The sequence below is a fragment of the Blennius ocellaris genome (assembly GCF_963422515.1).
Source record: "Blennius ocellaris genome assembly, chromosome: 11".
In the NCBI taxonomy this organism is placed as follows: domain Eukaryota; kingdom Metazoa; phylum Chordata; class Actinopteri; order Blenniiformes; family Blenniidae; genus Blennius; species Blennius ocellaris.
In genome coordinates this window covers 26,470,694-26,489,001 of record NC_137660.1, presented here as the reverse complement: position 1 = coordinate 26,489,001, position 18,308 = coordinate 26,470,694, and the positions used below count along the sequence as shown (strand labels likewise).

At 40.5% G+C, this 18,308-nt stretch overlaps 1 protein-coding gene across 1 annotated transcript; it reads right to left on the bottom strand.

Annotated features, from left to right (window-relative positions):
• Positions 1-2,251: 2,251 nt before the first annotated feature.
• On the bottom strand, positions 2,252-15,567 carry uri1 (URI1 prefoldin like chaperone). Its single transcript, XM_080504418.1, has 11 exons — positions 15,197-15,567; positions 14,343-14,377; positions 10,250-10,328; positions 9,119-9,254; positions 7,992-8,083; positions 7,841-7,904; positions 7,442-7,661; positions 7,107-7,359; positions 6,830-6,981; positions 5,179-5,431; positions 2,252-2,940 (listed from the first exon to the last, which is right to left on the bottom strand). The coding sequence occupies exons 1-11, from the start codon at positions 15,266-15,268 to the stop codon at positions 2,752-2,754; spliced, it is 1,545 nt and encodes a 514-aa protein (XP_080360544.1). The 5' UTR covers positions 15,269-15,567; the 3' UTR covers positions 2,252-2,751.
• Positions 15,568-18,308: the final 2,741 nt, after the last annotated feature.

Here is an 18,308-nt window from a genome sequence, read left to right as displayed (position 1 = left end):
CACCAACACAACGCTAGCATGTTAAGCGTTGCCTAATCTGTCTCATGCTACCTGGATTTTCATATTGGAGAAGTAATCCTGATGAAAAGGCGGAGAGGGGGGGGGGGGGGGGGGGCAGGAGGGGGAGGGTCACCTCAGGACCTGTTTAAAAGCTTCTTATCACAAACCTGCACTCCCACCATTTAACTGAAAGGGGAGTGATAGCCCTTTAACTCTTAAGCCACGGCTTTAATTAAAGCAGCTTTTGGGGGTAAATGAAGTACAGTGGTGTGTATCAGTTGCTCTGTTAGTCATCAAAGAAACAATACTGTTAAGTCCACCGCGACATCCCGGATGGCCTTTTCTTTTCTTTTCTTTTCTTTCTTTCTTTTTTTTTTTTAAGAATAGCAACAAGCGAATGCTTTTACTGTGGCCTGAAGGGTTTTTTAACTCACCTCAGCTCCAACCTTGTGTTGTTACATCGCCAAACATTCACAGAGGAGAATCGCGCGTCAGTATATCTGGAGAAAGGCACAAATCTTTCAGTGATACAAGCAAAACACCAAGTTCAACGACTGGCTTTTCCTAAATTTGCATCAATTGTCAGACGAACTGGAACATTTTTACCATATTTCATGTTTTACTCTGGTGAGGAATAACTGCCGTCACATTCTGCACTTTTTTTTAGGCACAACTTTGACTCCCTGAACCCCAAACTACATAAACTGCATTTTAGTTCAGGGGCCACATGCAGCCTATCATTTCATCTTGAATGGGCCAGACCTGTAAAATTGAACCATAGTAACCATTAAAATTAAATTTACTTTTTTGTTGTTGTTGTGGCACAGAGTACATGTAATACAAATGTATATATTGTCAACACAGTTCAGCCTCATGCAAACAAGTTATCTCAACACAGTGTAAAATAAATACATTTAAATGATCATATATAAAAAGTGAAGTTAAATGAAAATTTTTTTTTTTTTGATGAAATAAATTCATTCATTCATTCATTCATTTTGAAACGGTAAAAAGGAAATTGATGAATTGAATTGATTGACATGGATTGTCTCAATTAAAGGAGCAAAGGCACTATGAATGCTGGGAAACATGTAGGTTAAAGGGTTCACGCTATACGCTCATGTTCAAATAGCACCTTTCTCGCGGAAGGCCTCCCTTGCACATTTCAGTTTGCATCGGTTTCCTCCGGGCATTTTGCTTTTACCGCCACAGTGCAAAAATATGAATTGACTCAGGCAAAGAGCCACGTGGTGACGCAGTTTTTGGTGATCTCACCTCACAGTGAGAAGATCACGGGTTTAAATAGAGTGGATTTTGCATATTCCGTGCGTGGGCTTCCTTCGGGTACTCCGGTTTCCTTCTCCGGTCTAAAAACATGCATGTTGAGGTCAACTGGCGACGATAAGTTGTCCCGAGGTGTGAATGTGAGTGTGTCGAGTCGTCTGTCTCTCTGATGGACATTGAGCAGCTAGAATTAAAAAGATAAATAAAATTAAGTTAAGTCAAACTCTAATTTTAGTCATCCTTAATTCACTGTACCGACTTTATTGACAGGCCTCACTTCCATCAATTTGAGAATGTTTGGATAAGTCTTTTATTTCTTAAGGGAAAAACATCTTACAACGACCTTCTAAAATGTCATCACTGACTTGTCAAATATGGGGTTAATTCATTTAGTTAATTACGGGTTTTTTATTTACATTTCTTTACATGTACATTTATTTTTTTTTTAAAGTCACGTTTTATGGCAAAAAAAAACCCCAAAAACTGCTGAAAAGAAACTGTTTGAAATGCCACCAGGATATGATATTTAGAAATATTTCTATTCAATGACTGCAAACATGAGCTGCAGGTTTTGAGCTTGGTATTTTCTTCTGGTCTTTTGGCAGTGAAATGTTTAGTGTCGCGCCCACGATAACGGAAATTCATCCGCTGAGGCCGGAGTTTGATTGAGTTTTCAGTAACTGGAGGAAGCATTTTGTGTCCAATTGTCCTCCGACTCTGATGAATCGTTATTGCTTCCTTCCAAAGTTTGGCCGGCGCTTCACTTTAGCTCTGCAAATTTTAATGTGCGACAGGAAATTCACTCGTGACAATAACTCATCCAGCATCCAGTCACCGTCTGGTAATGGCGGCTTTAAGGCCAAAACATTTTACGCGACGCAATCTGATGCTTTTAAAAATAAGTTGGCATTGTCATCACGGTTGTTTAACATGTAACAAAAATTAAATACTCAGAAACAGACCAATCTGTAATCAAAATCCTTTATTCTCGTCGATATTTATTTATTTTTTACTGTCTTTACATAAAGCTCGTCACAAAGGAATACGTACATTCATTATGCAGGTTCAAAAGTAGGTAAAAGAAGAGCTAGTGGGGGGGGGGGGGGGTTTGGTTCAACAGAAGATCATTACAGACGGTGAAACTCACAAACTGTTCATAAAGTTTAACCGTAAGATGAGCGACAGGCGAGTGCTTTTTGTTCTGTAGTTGATAAGAGAGCAGTGTAAAAGAGTGGAGTCACACACGAGGTGAGGTTGTTAACGTTATGAGTGTTCACTTCCTCGTAGTAAAAAAAACAACCAAAAACAAAAACCTAAAAAAAAGCGTAAGTGCATGAGATGTGGAGGAGAAAGATAAGATAATGATTACAGTTCACAGTTACAATGAAGAAACAAAGGTCTGGAAAAAAAACAAAAAAAAAACAAAACAAACCAAGAAATTTATGTGAAAACAAAAAGATTAATCGGTCACTTCTGCTGCAACCTGGCAGCCTTGAACTTGGACACCCTCTTAGGTGCCGGTGGAGGCGGGGCGACATCGGGCGGCGACTCCTCCAGTTTCCTCTCCAGGATGGTCGGCAGGGCGGGAGGGGAGATGGTCAGGTGGGGGACGCCTGAAGGCATCGGGTCCTTCTCGATGACGGTTCCCGAAAAGGCCTGAAGAGAAGAGGAGGACGGAAAAGACGGTTCGATGGGAAAACCTTCGCTTTTTCTTTCCAACGGCACCCACTAGTGGCCCCATATGAAAACGACATCGTTTTCAGCATGTTTCGTTTTTTGTTTTAACAAATTGATGTATACATTTGGAACTTTTCCGAAATGAAAACTCAAAAACTGATCTGTCATTTTACCAGCAATGAGTGACTTTGATAACTACAGGGGATAAAAAAATACAACGTTTTATCACGAAAGGAGACAAACGACAAGGATTCATTAGGATCATAGTTACAAACTGCATGTTAGCAAATCAATATGCAAGTACTAGATATTGTTCAAATAAAACCAGAAGGTTTTTATTAAAATCGGCTTTATGATGAGACTGTAGTCATTTTCCACAATAATTGTTAGGTTTTGTGAAAACAGAGACCTTTTTGTTACATATACTCTATGCCACGATATAAAAAAGCTTATCATGGCTCTATTTTCATTTTGCCAGTCCGATCCTCTCCAGGTGAAGTTGGAGCTGCATGTGGCCCCTGAACTGAAATGTGTTTAACACCACTGAACGACCATGTCACCTGCAGCCTGATGCGTTTACCCAGCGAGAGGTTTCCTGACCACAGCTCAAATTTTAATTCGGTGACGGGATAGAATCTCGTTAAAAAAAGTAAAAAAGGGGGTGGAGGAGGGGGGGGGGTCGTATACAAATAACATAATAACATTTGTGCCATTGTGACTCAACCCTTCCCGATGGAGGACCTCGGCGTCACTGTTTACATTGGGTGACAATCTGGTGTTTACATCCGCCCACGCCTTTAATAACAGCAGCTGTGTGAAAGTGGTGAATACGCCGTCGACGTCATCCGCCGCAGACACGTGAATCATGTTCCGATCGGGCGCCAAAATAAAAAAAATAAATAACAACTGGCAAACTGAAAAGAAATCTGAAATAAGAGCCGTGAGACAAATGTTGCCGATGGGTTGGAAGGACATTGGAAGACATTCCATTTTGAAGCTAAGCCAATAGCCGCTACGCTGTGCAGAGTGGATTTCATAAAACTTGAGCGACTCTTGAGTGTGCGTAATTTTCTTCCGCAATTTCTATTAGCAGTATTGTCCATCGACTGGCGCATGTGCAGAAGAGCTGTCGGTTTGAGACAAGCTGCATTTTTGAAAAGTTCCACATTGGGCGCGGTTTCCTAAAAGATGTATTATCAGCGGCTCGAAGCACCGTCACAAAAATGGTCTTTCGTAATCAAACGTCTCGTCCCCATACCTGGAATGACGCCCCAGAGGTGAAGAAAGTGTGTCCTCTCTCTCTCTGGCCTGTTTCAGTTTTTAAAAAGTGTGTTGCTCCAACGAGCCAATCAGAAATCAAACCCTATATAGTGTCATTGGGGGGGTTTAGCCAATCAAGAATCAAGGTCGGCTCCTCCCCTTGACTCCTCCCATAATTAGGCAGCTCTGCTCTTGGCACATGGCGCCACGAGAGGAAGTACTTCCTCCTCTTCCCAAGATGGGCGTGTGTGGGCGGAGCCAGTCCAGCTCACACACACACAGCAGATTCTGAATGCAGCTTCTATGATCCAATGTTCAAATGGAGGGAAAATCAAAGCTGGATTTGTGGACAATATGACTCTTTTAAATCAGGAAAGCTCACAGATACAATAGAAATATTTCCATTAAGAGCATCGGGGTCCATGAAAACGCCGTCAGAGAGAAGTTTACATTCCTGACAGCCTGGAGGAAGAAGAAGTTGTTTCAGGCTTTATAAACCTTGCACAGAAACCCCCGGGGGAACTTCTTCGAAAAGGCAGAAGTGTTAATAGGTGGTGAAAGGTGTGACAGGGTCACACACTGTATTGGGACTCCTTTTCTCGCACATAAATAAATGATGAATGAATAAAAAAAAACCTCAAGTGACAGAAAAAAAACAACAAAAACAAAACTATTTTAATTCCCTGTGTTTTTCCCGTTGACGTTCCCGCGTGCGGCTGACCTTTGGTGATTGTGGGGGGGGGGGGGGGGGGGGGGGGGGGTCACACTTTAACTTAAAGAGGTTTTCTATGTTAATTACGTTCACATTAAGGAATCTGAGGGAGAAGTCTGACATTTTATAAAAGCAGACGGATATTAAGATTATTCAAAGAAACATGATTATGCATTCCTCAAGACAGCCAGAAAGTAATTAAAAGGAAAAGCCGTGCTGCTTTTTTTTTTTTTTTTTTTTTTTACCTCGAATCGACTGGCGGGCTGCTGTAGCGGCGGCGGCAGCAGCGCCACGGGACTGTCTTCCTCCGCGATGCCGTCGCTGGTGTCGCTGTGCGTCGCCTCGTCGTGGCTGAAGCCGCGCCCGATCACGCGGCGCTCCTCGAAGTCGGCCGCGCTGCTCTCGCTGGTGTCGCTGCAGACGCTGTTCTCGCGGCTGCGCGACTTCAGGATGGACTTCCGGGGAATGGGTTCCCCGTTCCTCACGTCCACAAAGAGCCTGGGAATAAAAAAAAAAAGCAAAGCACGGGCGCGTTTGTACGGAAGGGGGGTTGAGGTCACGGGCGGCGCGAACCGACGACCGTAAACAACCGAGAAATGTTTATATTAGAGGATTATTGATTAGCTTTGTACACCGCAGCAGCATTAAAAGGCATCTGAACTACAGAACATTAAAATCGATGGCTGTTTTTTCCAATCAGAGAGATGGAAATTATTTAGAGATTTTCACAATATTTCATATTTCCAAATCAATTTTGTACATTAAAAAGAAAGAAAAGAAAAAAAAGACATTTCAAATTAAATTTCTCTCCTTCATGAACCACCAAAGCTGTCCAATTTCATCCTGCAGTGTGCCGGACTGTTGAAATAGTGCCATTAATAACCTTTGTTGTGGCACGGAGTGTACATGAATACAATTTTTATACTTTCATAAAACCAAACAAATTGCAAAATGCTCATTGTTTTATGAAAAAAAAATTTTTAATCCTGCATCTTCCAGGAATCCCTTCAGGAAGCAGCAGTGACTACCGTAATTTCCAGACCATTGAGCGCAAATGAATTTAAGCCAAAACCACCGAATTTTAAAAGAAACGAAAGAAAGAAAGAAAGAAACCTCGGAGTTACGTGATGCACCTGAACGCATCACTCGCATCTGCAGCATGAAGCTTGTTAACTTATTAAAAAAAAAAAAGGAGCAACTTGTCTGGAAACTACGGTAAATAAACGTATGTATTTTTACCTTTAAAATGATGGTGGAAAAAATACTATTAAACTGACACAAACATACAATATTTGAAATTTAATAGGCAAGTAACCATATTATTCTTTTTCTTCCAATGACATGGTTTACAAAGATGCTGCCGTCCTGTTTGACCCCTTGACCTTTGATCATTAATAACTTCCTCCCAGTCAGTGTAACTGACGCATTTAAACCGTGGCTTGTCACTCAAACAAACTCTCCAATGTGTCGCGGAAGTCATATTTACTTTGTTGTTACCCTCAAGCAATGCATAGTAGGTATTAAATAGTGTGGTGCCACACTTTAGTGACTTGTTCAGGTAAAAATGATGAAGTGGATGTCATGTTGGTAACGTTAAAAGCTTTTCAATAGATTTAATTTCTTTACATAAAGTAGCACACATGGATGTTGATTCACTCTTTGAAACGATGACATAGCCTTTGAACACACACTGGGATTAAAATGCATAATTTTCAAGTATTTAAAAGTATGTCCTTTAAATGTTAAAAAAAAAGTTGCACTCTCGTCATTTCGGCTTTTTTGGGGGGTTAGAAGCCGATAAAAACAAGGAAAACGTCCATGAACAAAAGAAAAAAAAAAGTTGCATTTTTATCCTGAAAATGATGCAATAAATGTTTGTTGTTGTTTTTTGTTTACCTGTAAATGTCTGCTGGTGTCGTGATTTTGTGAAGCTCGTGATGCGGGTGTCCGTTATTGTGACCGTTTTTCTTTTTCCTCTTGGAGTGCTCCTTCTGCTCTTTTCGTTCACTGAACTTCAGCATTGTGTTTTTTCCAGTATTTATCCTCACCTTTGGGAAAACACAAACAAAAAAACTTGTGAAGTGGAAGAAACGAAACCCCCCCCCCCCCCCCCCCAAAAACAGAAATACTTATTAAAAAATTTGAAATGTTCCACATGATTTATCGTTCTGACCTTCTTGGGTTCAACAGTGTGAGAAAAGAAGATGGTGGGTAAACAGAGGCCTTCCTCCTCCTCCTCCTCCTCTTCCTCGCAGTCCACCTCTTTTCGGTCTATGCTCGGCGTTGCTTTACAGCGAGGGGCGGAGCTCCAGCTCGGCTTCAAACCGACGCCGTTCACTGGAGGAGCGGCGTCGGCCTCCTTCTCCTCCTCCTCCGAGGACGAAGACGACGTGTCTTCACCGTTCATGTCCGCGTTGTCGGAAAATCTAAAAGAGAATTCCGTGAGAAATTAAGACATTTCTTTTTTTTTTTTTTGAAGGTGATGCTTAACAAATGCCGCCGCCTTACCTGTCCTGCTCATCCTGCAGCTCCTCCAGTTTCTCCAGTTCGTCCAATCGAGCCCACAGCTCCTCCTCGGTCAGGACGTCTCTCCTGCTCCCGCCGCCGCCGCCGTCGTCGTCGTCGTCTCCCTCGCTCTCCCCATCCTTCTTCTCATCCTCCTCCTTCAGATCCAGCACAGCGTCGTGCTTGGGCTTGGAGTTTGGCTTGTGAGCTATTCTTTGCTTTCCTGTTGCGGCGCAAAAAAAAAACAAAAAAAAAGAAATTCCCTCAACGCGTCACGCCTGAAAACATCAAATCTGATTATGTCGTCGAATTAGGCAGCGAGTTAAAGCCTTTTCTTCAATTTCGCACGAATGCAATGACGTTTTTAAAAAAATTTAATAAAAAAAAAGCTGTCAAAGATACCTTTGGCCACAGCAGAGTCATTGTTTCCAACCTCCTCTCTGATGTCAACATAGTCGCCTTTTCTCTACAGGAGAACAACATGAAATTAAGCCCAATTTCCACTACTATTCAAGGCCTTCGTGAAAAGAAGACGTCTAGAAATGCAACATACAGCCGAGATCGTTTCCAAATCCTTTTCAAATCCGACTCGGGCTTCAAAGTTCTCCCTCGTTTTAGTCAGATCCTCCAATTCATTCTTCACATCTGTGCAAAAACAAATACACTATTATTATTATTGTCGTTATTGAAATGCGCATTCACAGAAGAATAATGACAAAGAAGAAAAAAAAAAAAAAAAAACACGCTGCAGGCGAACAGAGATTTCAATAAAACATTAAAACACGACAATGACAACAAGCTGCTAAGGAGTTAAAATCCCAAACAAGTTGTGGCGGGTGGAGGAAGGAAAAAAAGAAAAGAAAAAAAAAGAAAAGAAAAGAAAAATGATGACACAAACAGTTCATAATATCTTCTGCCCTGAATACTACTCCGGATCATTAAATCTTCACAACAATTAAGCCCTTTCACTAATAGCAGCAGAGGGCCCTTGTTTCCATGGCGATCGGGAGCCCCTCCAGTCAGTGCATCAACTGGAAGTGAGGAAAGGTCAAACACAGAAGGCCTGACAACTCAGCCGCTGTCTGACACATTTCAGCTCGCTATGTTTGTATTACAGCACTTAGTTCTGTAATAGCAGGGTGGGCAGGGTCAGGAGATGGGGGGATACGGGGGTGGGGGTGGGGGAGGAGGACAGGGGAAGGGGGGGGTAGCGGATGGGCTGTGGCAGCACATTTCTGCTTGACTAAACATTCTAATAATGTTCACATCAGAGATCGTTACTTGGGCCCATTTGACTTGATGTGAAATGTTCAGACCTGGAATGAGCAGCGGGGTGAGCGCGCTCACGCACGCCAAAGAAAGGGAAGGGGTGCCGCCGGGCGGCAGCAGGAACGGAAGAGCGGCTCTCCTTCCTCCACACTTTAAATAAATCTCTCTGCACCCCCCCTCCCCTCCCCAAAACACCTGCCCCTAACAAACAGATGTACAGTTCCAGCATCTCGACGGCGTTACAAGGCTGCAATGTAAAAGTTTGTCACTTCACTGCTCGGGTCAATAGTGATGCACCGACGCCCTCTGCTGGCCGAACGGCAGCACTGACTGGCCACTCGCCAACACTGCGATCATAGGGAGGAGGAATAAAATCAGATAAAAAAAAACAAAAACGCAAAATAAACTTGCATTTCATCCTGTGATCCACTATTTTCTGAGCTTCCTTGGCGGAGCACTTAGCGAACCAGTTGTCGCCCAGCAGCACGGTGACCTCGTTGGTGTGCACCAGCTTCCCCGGCATGAAGGCCAGAGGGCCAAACGGTACCTGTTCACACCGGAAGAAAGCCCGAGACAAAACACAAACAAACTCAAACACAGCAGAATGAGTGCCTGAAGGCAAGAGGGAGAGAGAAGAAGTCAAGGGGAATGTTTCTGAATGTTGGTTTTTACATATTCGCATTTTTCAAGGGAAGAAAATGCTCCAAAAGTTTCTTTTTTTTCCAATTCACTTCTTATTGTTTTGTGTTTTATTTTTTCTTCCAGAAAATGTAACAGAAATTGACCGCAAACCGCAGGGGAAGCTCCATCTCTGAAGGAACATCTCACACACACATCAATATGGTCATGTGACATTATGGAGTCTCCGTTTTACGGTAGAGTTTCAGTTCTTTTCAGCCATTTTCTGATCAGAGCCTTCTTGCTTGCAGAAGTAAATTTGATATATTCGCTAGTAAACGTGCCGTGAACACACGTTATGATTATTACGTTATGGGTGCATGACTTGTTTCCTGATTATGAAGATAATACAATAAATGGTGCTTGATTATCAAGGATTTTCACAAATCAGTAGCATAAAACTACACATCTTATGGGTTTTCTTCTCCTAGTGATAATGTAAAATCAGGGACAGTGTGTCCTTTTTTGGAGGGGAAAAGGGGATTTCAGCCACGTGTAAATACAACGACAATATTGTAAACTAAAAGGCCTTTTGGTTTAATAAGTAATGAAAAATAAAATCGTGAAGATCCACTCTTCATCTCGAGTTTGGAAAAACAAGCATAATGCAACAGCAATAGCCGCTTTTTTGTTTTCCAAAGTATTTTCCACCAGAAGTTTCCATTAAAACTGGCTTCATGTTGAGATTATAGTGATTTCTGTAGTTTTTTTGGACATTTTCATCACTTATACTCTGCACCGTAACAAAGAACAACTCAAAATTTAAAAGTTATTCATGGCACCATTTTACCAGTCCAGCCCACTGAAAATGAAAATGTGCGACAGTCAAAAGATAGAAGAGTCGTGTATTTTGTTCCGACTCACCATGATGTCATAACACAGTCGATCCGGGAGAGTTTTGAGGCGATCATTCAGGGCTTCGTAGTCACCTGACACCTTCTTCCTGTGAACACATTCAACAATTATTCACACAACAAGAAAAAAAAAAGTGTCTGTTTTAACCCCCTGAAGCCACAAACTGCTGTCCTATTTCAGTAACTCAACAAAAGCGCAAGTCACAGAAATATGTGTTGTCCTCCATACAAAAACTAAAACCTCAATGAAAATCACAGCAGCAACGCTTCACGTCGTCCATAACATGAGGTACTCGGGCTCTCTATACTTCTTGGGCTCTTTACAAGTATAATATAGTCAAATTAAAGCCCGGCGCATCCAAAACCCCTTAATACCGAGCGATAAATCTCTCACTGGCCGGCCTCTAGTCATCTGTTAGGAGAGTATTCATCCCTGTGCGAAGTCCTTGTGGACTTTAAATGTCTGAAGCAGACCGTTTAATCGCCGCTTTAAAATCCAATTAGTAAAGAAGAGCAGAAGTAGTGAGGTTATTGTATAAAACAAACATATAAACAACGCAACAGGGAGCGCGAGTGTCACATTTGTTTCCAAACAAATGAGCTGCTTCTTATTTTTTTTTTTGTCCAGTGAGGATGGACAGATGTAAATAATTTCACGTGTAAGTTCTTAAAAAAAATAAAATAAAAAAATAAATCTAACTGCAAAACACTTTTTGTTTCTAGTTGTGTGGGTCAAATTTTTTTTTTTTTATTATTTGATGAAATTGCACTGCCAACTAAAATGTGTTTACACTTGGAAAATATTTCTGTTATTTTAAAAGATTTCACCCTTACTGCAGTTTTTGGTACTTTTTTTTTTTTTTAACACACACAAAACTCAAATATTTCATTAAGTCGGGGCCAATTTTCAACCGGCGAACACAACGAACACTCCCGACCATGCAGTCGATACGACGACGGGGGAAACTGAAAGCAGCTCACGATCAATGGAAACACACTTAGCGTAACAAAGTTACGCTTCGCTAAAACCCAATTCACGCAAGTCGTGATTCACTCACACAGGTGTTTCCACTTAATCAGCATCCTGGACTCGGTAAGTGTCGGCACACAGTTCAGACCTCATCACATCCACATTACTGGGGTTTTTTTTTTTTTTTTTTAAGCTTCTCTATTTTACACGCAGTGAGTTAAAATCATGTCCTCCGTGAGGCGCGGTTTTAACTTTTCAACTTCTCGCTTCAAATGTTTTCAGAAATACGTTCCGCTGAACTATTTCAGTAATAAAAGAGAAAGTTTGTGTTCGAGCCGCCATGTTGGTCCGGTTTCAAGCGCATGGGCTGACAGCTTCGAGTGATGCGTTCAGGTGCATCACGTAACTCCGAACTCCGACGTGTTGACGAGCTCATACACGATCGAGGCTGCACGCAACGCAATTCTTTAAAATTGAAAAGTTTGCACAGAAGTTTCAATGTAGCTTTCTTGTTGTGCCACTAGTGGGTGCTGTTGGTTTGGGGTTTTTTTGTAAAGAGACCGCACACATGCACACAGCGAATAGTTTATAGGAGCAGTTTTGGCAAGTTGTGTTTTCCCCTCATGTTCACAAACATGGAGTCGCTTTCGAAAAGTTCCGCCTCGGAAAAAGTGTCGTTTCGTCATGTAAACGGCGTCTAAATCACGGGTGTCAGGCATGTGTATGATGTAGGTCCCTTCTCCAATACACTGTATTGCAATATGCTTTCCCCCCCCCTTTTCTTTTTTTATATTAGAGATGACATCTACGAATTTACTGTGTCGTGAAGCTGGGAGACATAAAAAAATGCAGGAGAACGGCTCTAAAGGACCAGGAGTGAACGCCGCTGCATTAACGACAACTTCTCAATAAAAGTAACTGCTGTTCCTAATTCGTCCACTGGGAGTCGCGTCGTTTCGGCCAGACCAGAGGTCATAACCCAGCATTAGCTGCAGACCACAAGCGACACAATTAACATCGGCCTGATTAAAATAGATTTGAATGAAATGGCCCGGCCAGATTGAAATAGTGTACGGCTCAAAGCCACATCAGTAGTAACATTAATGCTACCAAAACAGCATTAGCAAAAGCATGGAAGAGCGATATTGTGCGGTGGAGTTTGTAAAGCATGCTATGAAAAATGTCATAATGCACTTTTATTTAACAAGAGTTTGTTCAAAATGGATTTTTTAAAAAAGCGAATAAAATCAAAGTTTTTTTGTAGTAAATTCAAGAATTAGTGAGTTATTTGATTATTTCCACCAGTTTTATTAATGGGGAATGTGGCTCATTTCACCTGGTAGTTGTATATAATATGTATTTCATGTGGATGAAGATATTAGCAGGCAACGAGTTCATCTTTCAGAGATGTTTTATTTTAAATGAGGTGAGGGGACTTTCATTTCTGAAACGAAAATGATGCACTTTCACCTGTAAATGCACCAAAGCACCCTGGCCTGGATACAGTTTTATACAACATGAATGGAGAGGCAGAACTTTATTCCTAATAGTGACATGGGATTTTATTTTCCCGGTGTTAATGAGTTAGAATATCTGCTTGGAATAAAAAAAACACTTCTCTTTTGGGACATGGAAAAGCAGAGGTGCAATAGAGTGGAAAGAAAAATAATATCAGTTTATTGTCTGCTGAAATTACTACACATAATAACTGAATGCCCCCGTGTGGTGTGCAGAATGAGTGCAATATTAATTTATTGTTTTCTTGCAGCTCTTATCACATCTTATCTGTGTTTTAACCCTTTTTATTATGACCTGGGCGTCAAACATGCAACCTGCAGGCCAAAATCTGCTCTCAAGTCGCTGCAGAGTGAAAGAGCGAACAAAGCAGGGTTTGTTTGGTTTTTTTTGTTAAATAAAAGTAACTACTGTTAATAACTTATTTATATTGGGTATTGCATTGCTTAGGTTAAAAAATAATATTGGGAGAAACACAAAAGACTCATGCTGGGAGTACAGTGAAAAGTAGCTTAGCATTAACATCAAAGCGGTGCTGAAGGAAAACGTGCAGCAACACTTTCATGAGGCAGAACAGACTTTTGTCAAAAACTCTTATATCCCGATATTGATGAAGAAATTTCCCTAACATGTTTTGTTTGTAATAAGACAAAGGAAAACATTTGACTTGTTGTTCTTAGAAGGTTTTACTGTTATTTTACTGTTCTGCCGACTTGAGATCAAACTAGTTTTATGAACATAAGTGTAACTCCCCTGTATGATGAACCTTTATTTACTTTCTTTATATACAATCTGATTGATTTTTTTTTTTTAGTGTAGGTTTATATGCAGCAAGAAGATCATCAGATTTAAAAAAACAACAACAACAAAAACAGACTGTGTGAACAGGGTAAAAAAAAAACCTTTTTGAAAACGCTACTACTGCACATGCTCAGTAGATGGACAATAACAACAATGGCGGCCTCCAGAGTGTCGTGACTCACACTCCATTGTTCTCCTGGGACTTGGTAGTTTTATAGTTAAGAGTCACCTGTGATAACAACCCAACTTGTCCATAAAAATGTCTGTGTACTCATGTACTGTGTGGTTTCATTACAAAAAATAACTGACAGCACCCACTAGTGGCCCTGCAGGGAAACTACATTGTTTTCTGTCGATTCCATGTTAACGGCCCTTGTTTTCAAAACCTTGTCGTGGAAACGCAAAACGCAATGATGCGTTTTCACTTGAAACATTGTCCGATGCTTCTTGTTACACTGCCCCCTACAGGTTTGGCATGATCATACCAGCTCTGCACCAATAAAGATTTTATTTTTTTAACGTAGAGAGAAATATCAGTTTTTCTAAAAAAAAAAACCTGGTTATGCTTAAACGTGGCCTCAGTCAGCAGATCAATCTCATAACATTTCGCACCGTGGCATGTACAGTTCATTTGAAGCTGCAACTATTCTGCTTATTTAAAGTATGACCAGGAGGAGATATTTTAAGGTGTTTAACGGCGGCACTTTTAATCAAAGTGTCACCAGTGGAGACATACATGGCAGTTGGGATTGAACTGGTGTGAACGTCCAACACTATCTTAATGCTCAAACACGTTTACACAGCCTCCAATACTTACCAGTGTTGAATCCGACTTTCACAGTCTTTCACCACCTGTTATTTTAGGGAAAACAAATAGGTTGGACATGAATCACAGCATGAAAAATCACAACGCCTGGCTCATTGACCTTGTGACCTCTAAAAGTTAGAGAACTCAAACATCGAATTCACACCGACACGTCGAGACTGGCGCTTCGAATTCGAACACAGATTCACACAAAGGGAGAGAGAAATGTTTAACCGAAGCAGGAAAGCAGAAGAGGAAGACAAACACAGCTGCTCCAAAGGTCCCCAAAACAGAGACATCTGCACAAACACCCTGTCAAGATCTGCACAGTTGATCTCGAGCACAGAGAAACAAAGAAAACAGCTTTGACGTGAAGTTATGTGACCATATGCATGTAAAAATCAGTGCACATTTCAAGTTGCAAATGTCATTTGCAACTTCACTTATGTACACTGTTTACATAATCCTGTGAAGGAAGGGGAGATTTGCAGGCTGGCTTTACTATCAGCGAAGTGGTGGACTATTTCCTTTTTTTTGCAATGAATGTTGGAAAGATATTTTACAAAAGCAAGCAGAGGTGAAAAGAAGGAGAAGAGAAAGTAAAGTAAAGTAAACACGCCTCCCTGCAACTGGAACACGTGAGCGGCTGGAAGAGGGAGGAAGCTTCTGGAAAACTGAAAGTCAAAGAAATAAAACTCACGCCGCGTGTGTCGTGTCTGATATAACGAGTGCACAGATGTATACAAGTGACATTTAATCAACAATAATGAAAAAAAGAATTAGACCCACACGGGGCTCGAACCCACTCCCGGATCCACCGCGTGGCCGAGGCTTGGCTAACTAGCGAAAACACACAAAAATTTTACCTTTTCGTGTTCCTCTCGGAGCCTGAAAACTCCGCCGAGATGCTCTATATTCACTTTACCCTTTTCAGCCATTGTGCAAGTGTGTTGTTGTTTTTTTGTTGCTGTTGTTTTTTTTTTTTTTTAGTGAGCAGCCCCTCCACAACAAAAGCTCAGGGGTTGTTGTGAGTCCTAAAGAAGTGTTTATGAATGCAGCAGCAGCTCTTCCTCAGACTCGTCCTGCTCGTAGTCATCAATGAGGCAGTGGTCGTTATCCACACTCTCCGAAGGGTTATCATCTCACACTCTCATTTCAGGGCTTCTGCATCGCCGTCCAAAAAACATCCACGCGTTGTTGTTTATTGTTAATATTATCCACAGAGAAGCGATAATAGTCCCCCACCGTCACTATCGCTGCGCCATGCAAAGTCAAGTCCGATACATGACAGCGGCAGCGGCGGCGATGCGCTTCCGGTGAGACTTTCGCAACAAGAGTTGTCTTCCAAGGGAGAGGAGAGAGTTTTATGTTGCGTACATACATCCGTCCATCCAGAGTAAGGTGGCCCAGCTGAAGTCTTTTTCATGCATAATTTCTGTTTTGGTTTTCATTTTTGAAAAAACAAACTCTGATATTCTCAGAATCAGAATCAGAATGACTTTATTAATCCCTTGGGATGACTCCCTCAGGGAAAATTCAAGTTCCAGCAGCTTTTTACAGGACAGGACCATAAACACAGAGAGCAAAGAATAAAGAATAAATAAAATAGGATAAGTCTAAAATAATAAAATAAAATAATTATGTACAATATTGTATAGACTCTTCACTGACTTTTACTAAATAGAAATAGCAAAAAAGAATAAAAACTCCAAATAAAATATAGAAGTGTAAAGTGACAGGTGACGTTAAAATTCTGATAATCATTGGATATGAATACCCACATTTTAAGAAATTAATATATAAGAAACCTTACTTGTTAAACTAATGACTGATAGAAGCGTAGGAGGCTACATGGTGGTGCAGTGGTTGGCGTTCAAATATCAAATATGCATGTTCTCCCCGTGTCTCCGTGAGTCGAACTGGTGACCTGTCCAGTATCCTTCCCTGACTCATATAATCCCAGGTCATTAATAATCCCAGGTCAACTGGGATTGGCTCCAGCGCCCCATGAACCTGCGCAGGATTAAGGTATAGAAGACAGATGGAGGAGCCGAAAAATGTTGTTGTCACGGTTGTTGTATTGTTGTTTATCACGCATGCTTCTACAAATTCACTCTTATAAGTTTGAAAAGAGTGCAGCATCAACCCCCATTATATAGTTTTTTAGTAGTTATTATCTTTATCTATTTAAAAAAAAAAAACTGTTATTATCTCCTCCTGAGCAAGTTCGTCCAGTGAGCTGCTTCAGTTTTGGTTCATTGTATCATCAGGATAAAATATTGTAATACACTACCAACAAAAAGTATCATGAGATACTTACAGAAATTCTTATTTCAATAATCTGTTATCAATCTTTATTATGTGTGATAATTGTGTAGAAGGATGATAGATTGAAGTGGTACAGCCATGAAGAATATTCTTTAGATTAAATTAGTAAAAAGGTATTTTCCAACATTAAGAAGTATTGGGGGAGGTAAAAAAGAAAAAGAAAAAAGAAATGGACAAACATACAAATATATTAAATAATCTCTACTGTGTATATCTCAATGCTTAAATATGGAAATCTGTACTCACAAAATGTGTTCATTTTGCCATTTTACAGTACAAGATATGAAAGGAATGTATGTTTGTCTCAAGGTTCAATACACCATATTTGTTTTGATATTCAAGCAGAGATAAACCCATGTTGAGTCACTCAAGATAATCCCGACAGACTCGGTTTCCTGTAAATGCGACAAAGGACTTTGTCACCAAGTGTGTCCAGAGATCACTTCAAGCATGTATCTGTTGTGCAATGAGTCTTTTCCATCAATGCAATAATATTTTAGAGAAAGACAGCTGAGAAAGTGCTGATTTTACCGCTCACATACTAACGTCGTGTATGATTTTACTTTGAAGGTTAAGGATCGCATTTTCCGTTGAATGTCAACATGAAATGAACTTGACGCACCTGCTTCTCTCTTCCTCCCGGTGCACTCTGGGTAAATGTGGATGCCTGCACAGATGTAAACAGCACTCAGTGAAAGAAAAGCATGCGAAGCAAGTGAAAACCGTCTTTCCGGCTTCATCTGTGAGATTAGAGTTTGACCCTCCTCATATTTGTCTGCCTTCAGCTGCGCAGGCGTCCAACAAGTTAAATGTGAACACATGCACGTTCACGATGAGAACAACATACATTGAGAAATAAGAAAACTCAGCTATTTACTAAGTTTTCCATGGAAATATCACGGTTCAGTGTTTCCAGCCCAGCCCCCCTCCAGCCTGACGGCCATTGGCTGAATGTGCTGCTTTCAAATGCTGTGGGATATTCAGCTACTGTCCCTTAAAAACGAAGTATATTTCATTGTTGGGCATTGGAATCAGATATCTATGATTGGAATAACCACAATGGATTTTTTTAATATGCTAGTATGTTTTTTTTAAATAGTTTTATTTGTGAAAAGTGATGTCAAATATAAATTTAACCAATACGTTTTTAAAGACTGACAATCTTAAAAAAAAAAAAAAAAAAAAAACTTTTCTATGGACTTTCAATATATATATGCTCTTACAACTTTAACCAGAAGAATATTGTCACTAATCGTGTGTATTTTTCATGATTGGATGACTTCAATTAATTATTTGACTACATAAAAAGTAGAGAAGAAAGATCCACAATAGATTGTTAAACTAAATCTGTATGATTATTATTCTTATTATTATTCTTATTATTATTATTAATAATCATAATAATAATAATATAATCCAGAGTTATCAAACATATGATCCAAAACAATTGATCTGCAGACAACACCAAACCGATAACAAGAACTGGACAGCCGATTACAACAAGGTGCTGCAGTGAAAGCTCTTTTAATACGACAAGGGTGAGTTTGGGCTAACATGCATGAATGAGAAACAATAGGCTTTTGTCAGCCAAAGTCTGAACAGAATCGCTGGGACAATGAAGTTTTCAGGTTCATCCATCCATCTTCCATA

Bases quoted from the DNA above. Each gene is read 5' to 3' on its own strand.
- uri1 (XM_080504418.1), bottom strand. From the start codon at position 15,268: ATGGCTGAAAAGGGTAAAGTGAATATAGAGCATCTCGGCGGAGTTTTC. The intron at 7,905-7,991 runs GTATGTTGCATT...GTTCTCCTGTAG, and splicing joins ATTTGGAAACGATCTCGGCT to AGAAAAGGCGACTATGTTGA. The intron at 6,982-7,106 runs GTCAGAACGATA...GTTTTCCCAAAG, and splicing joins ACACTGTTGAACCCAAGAAG to GTGAGGATAAATACTGGAAA.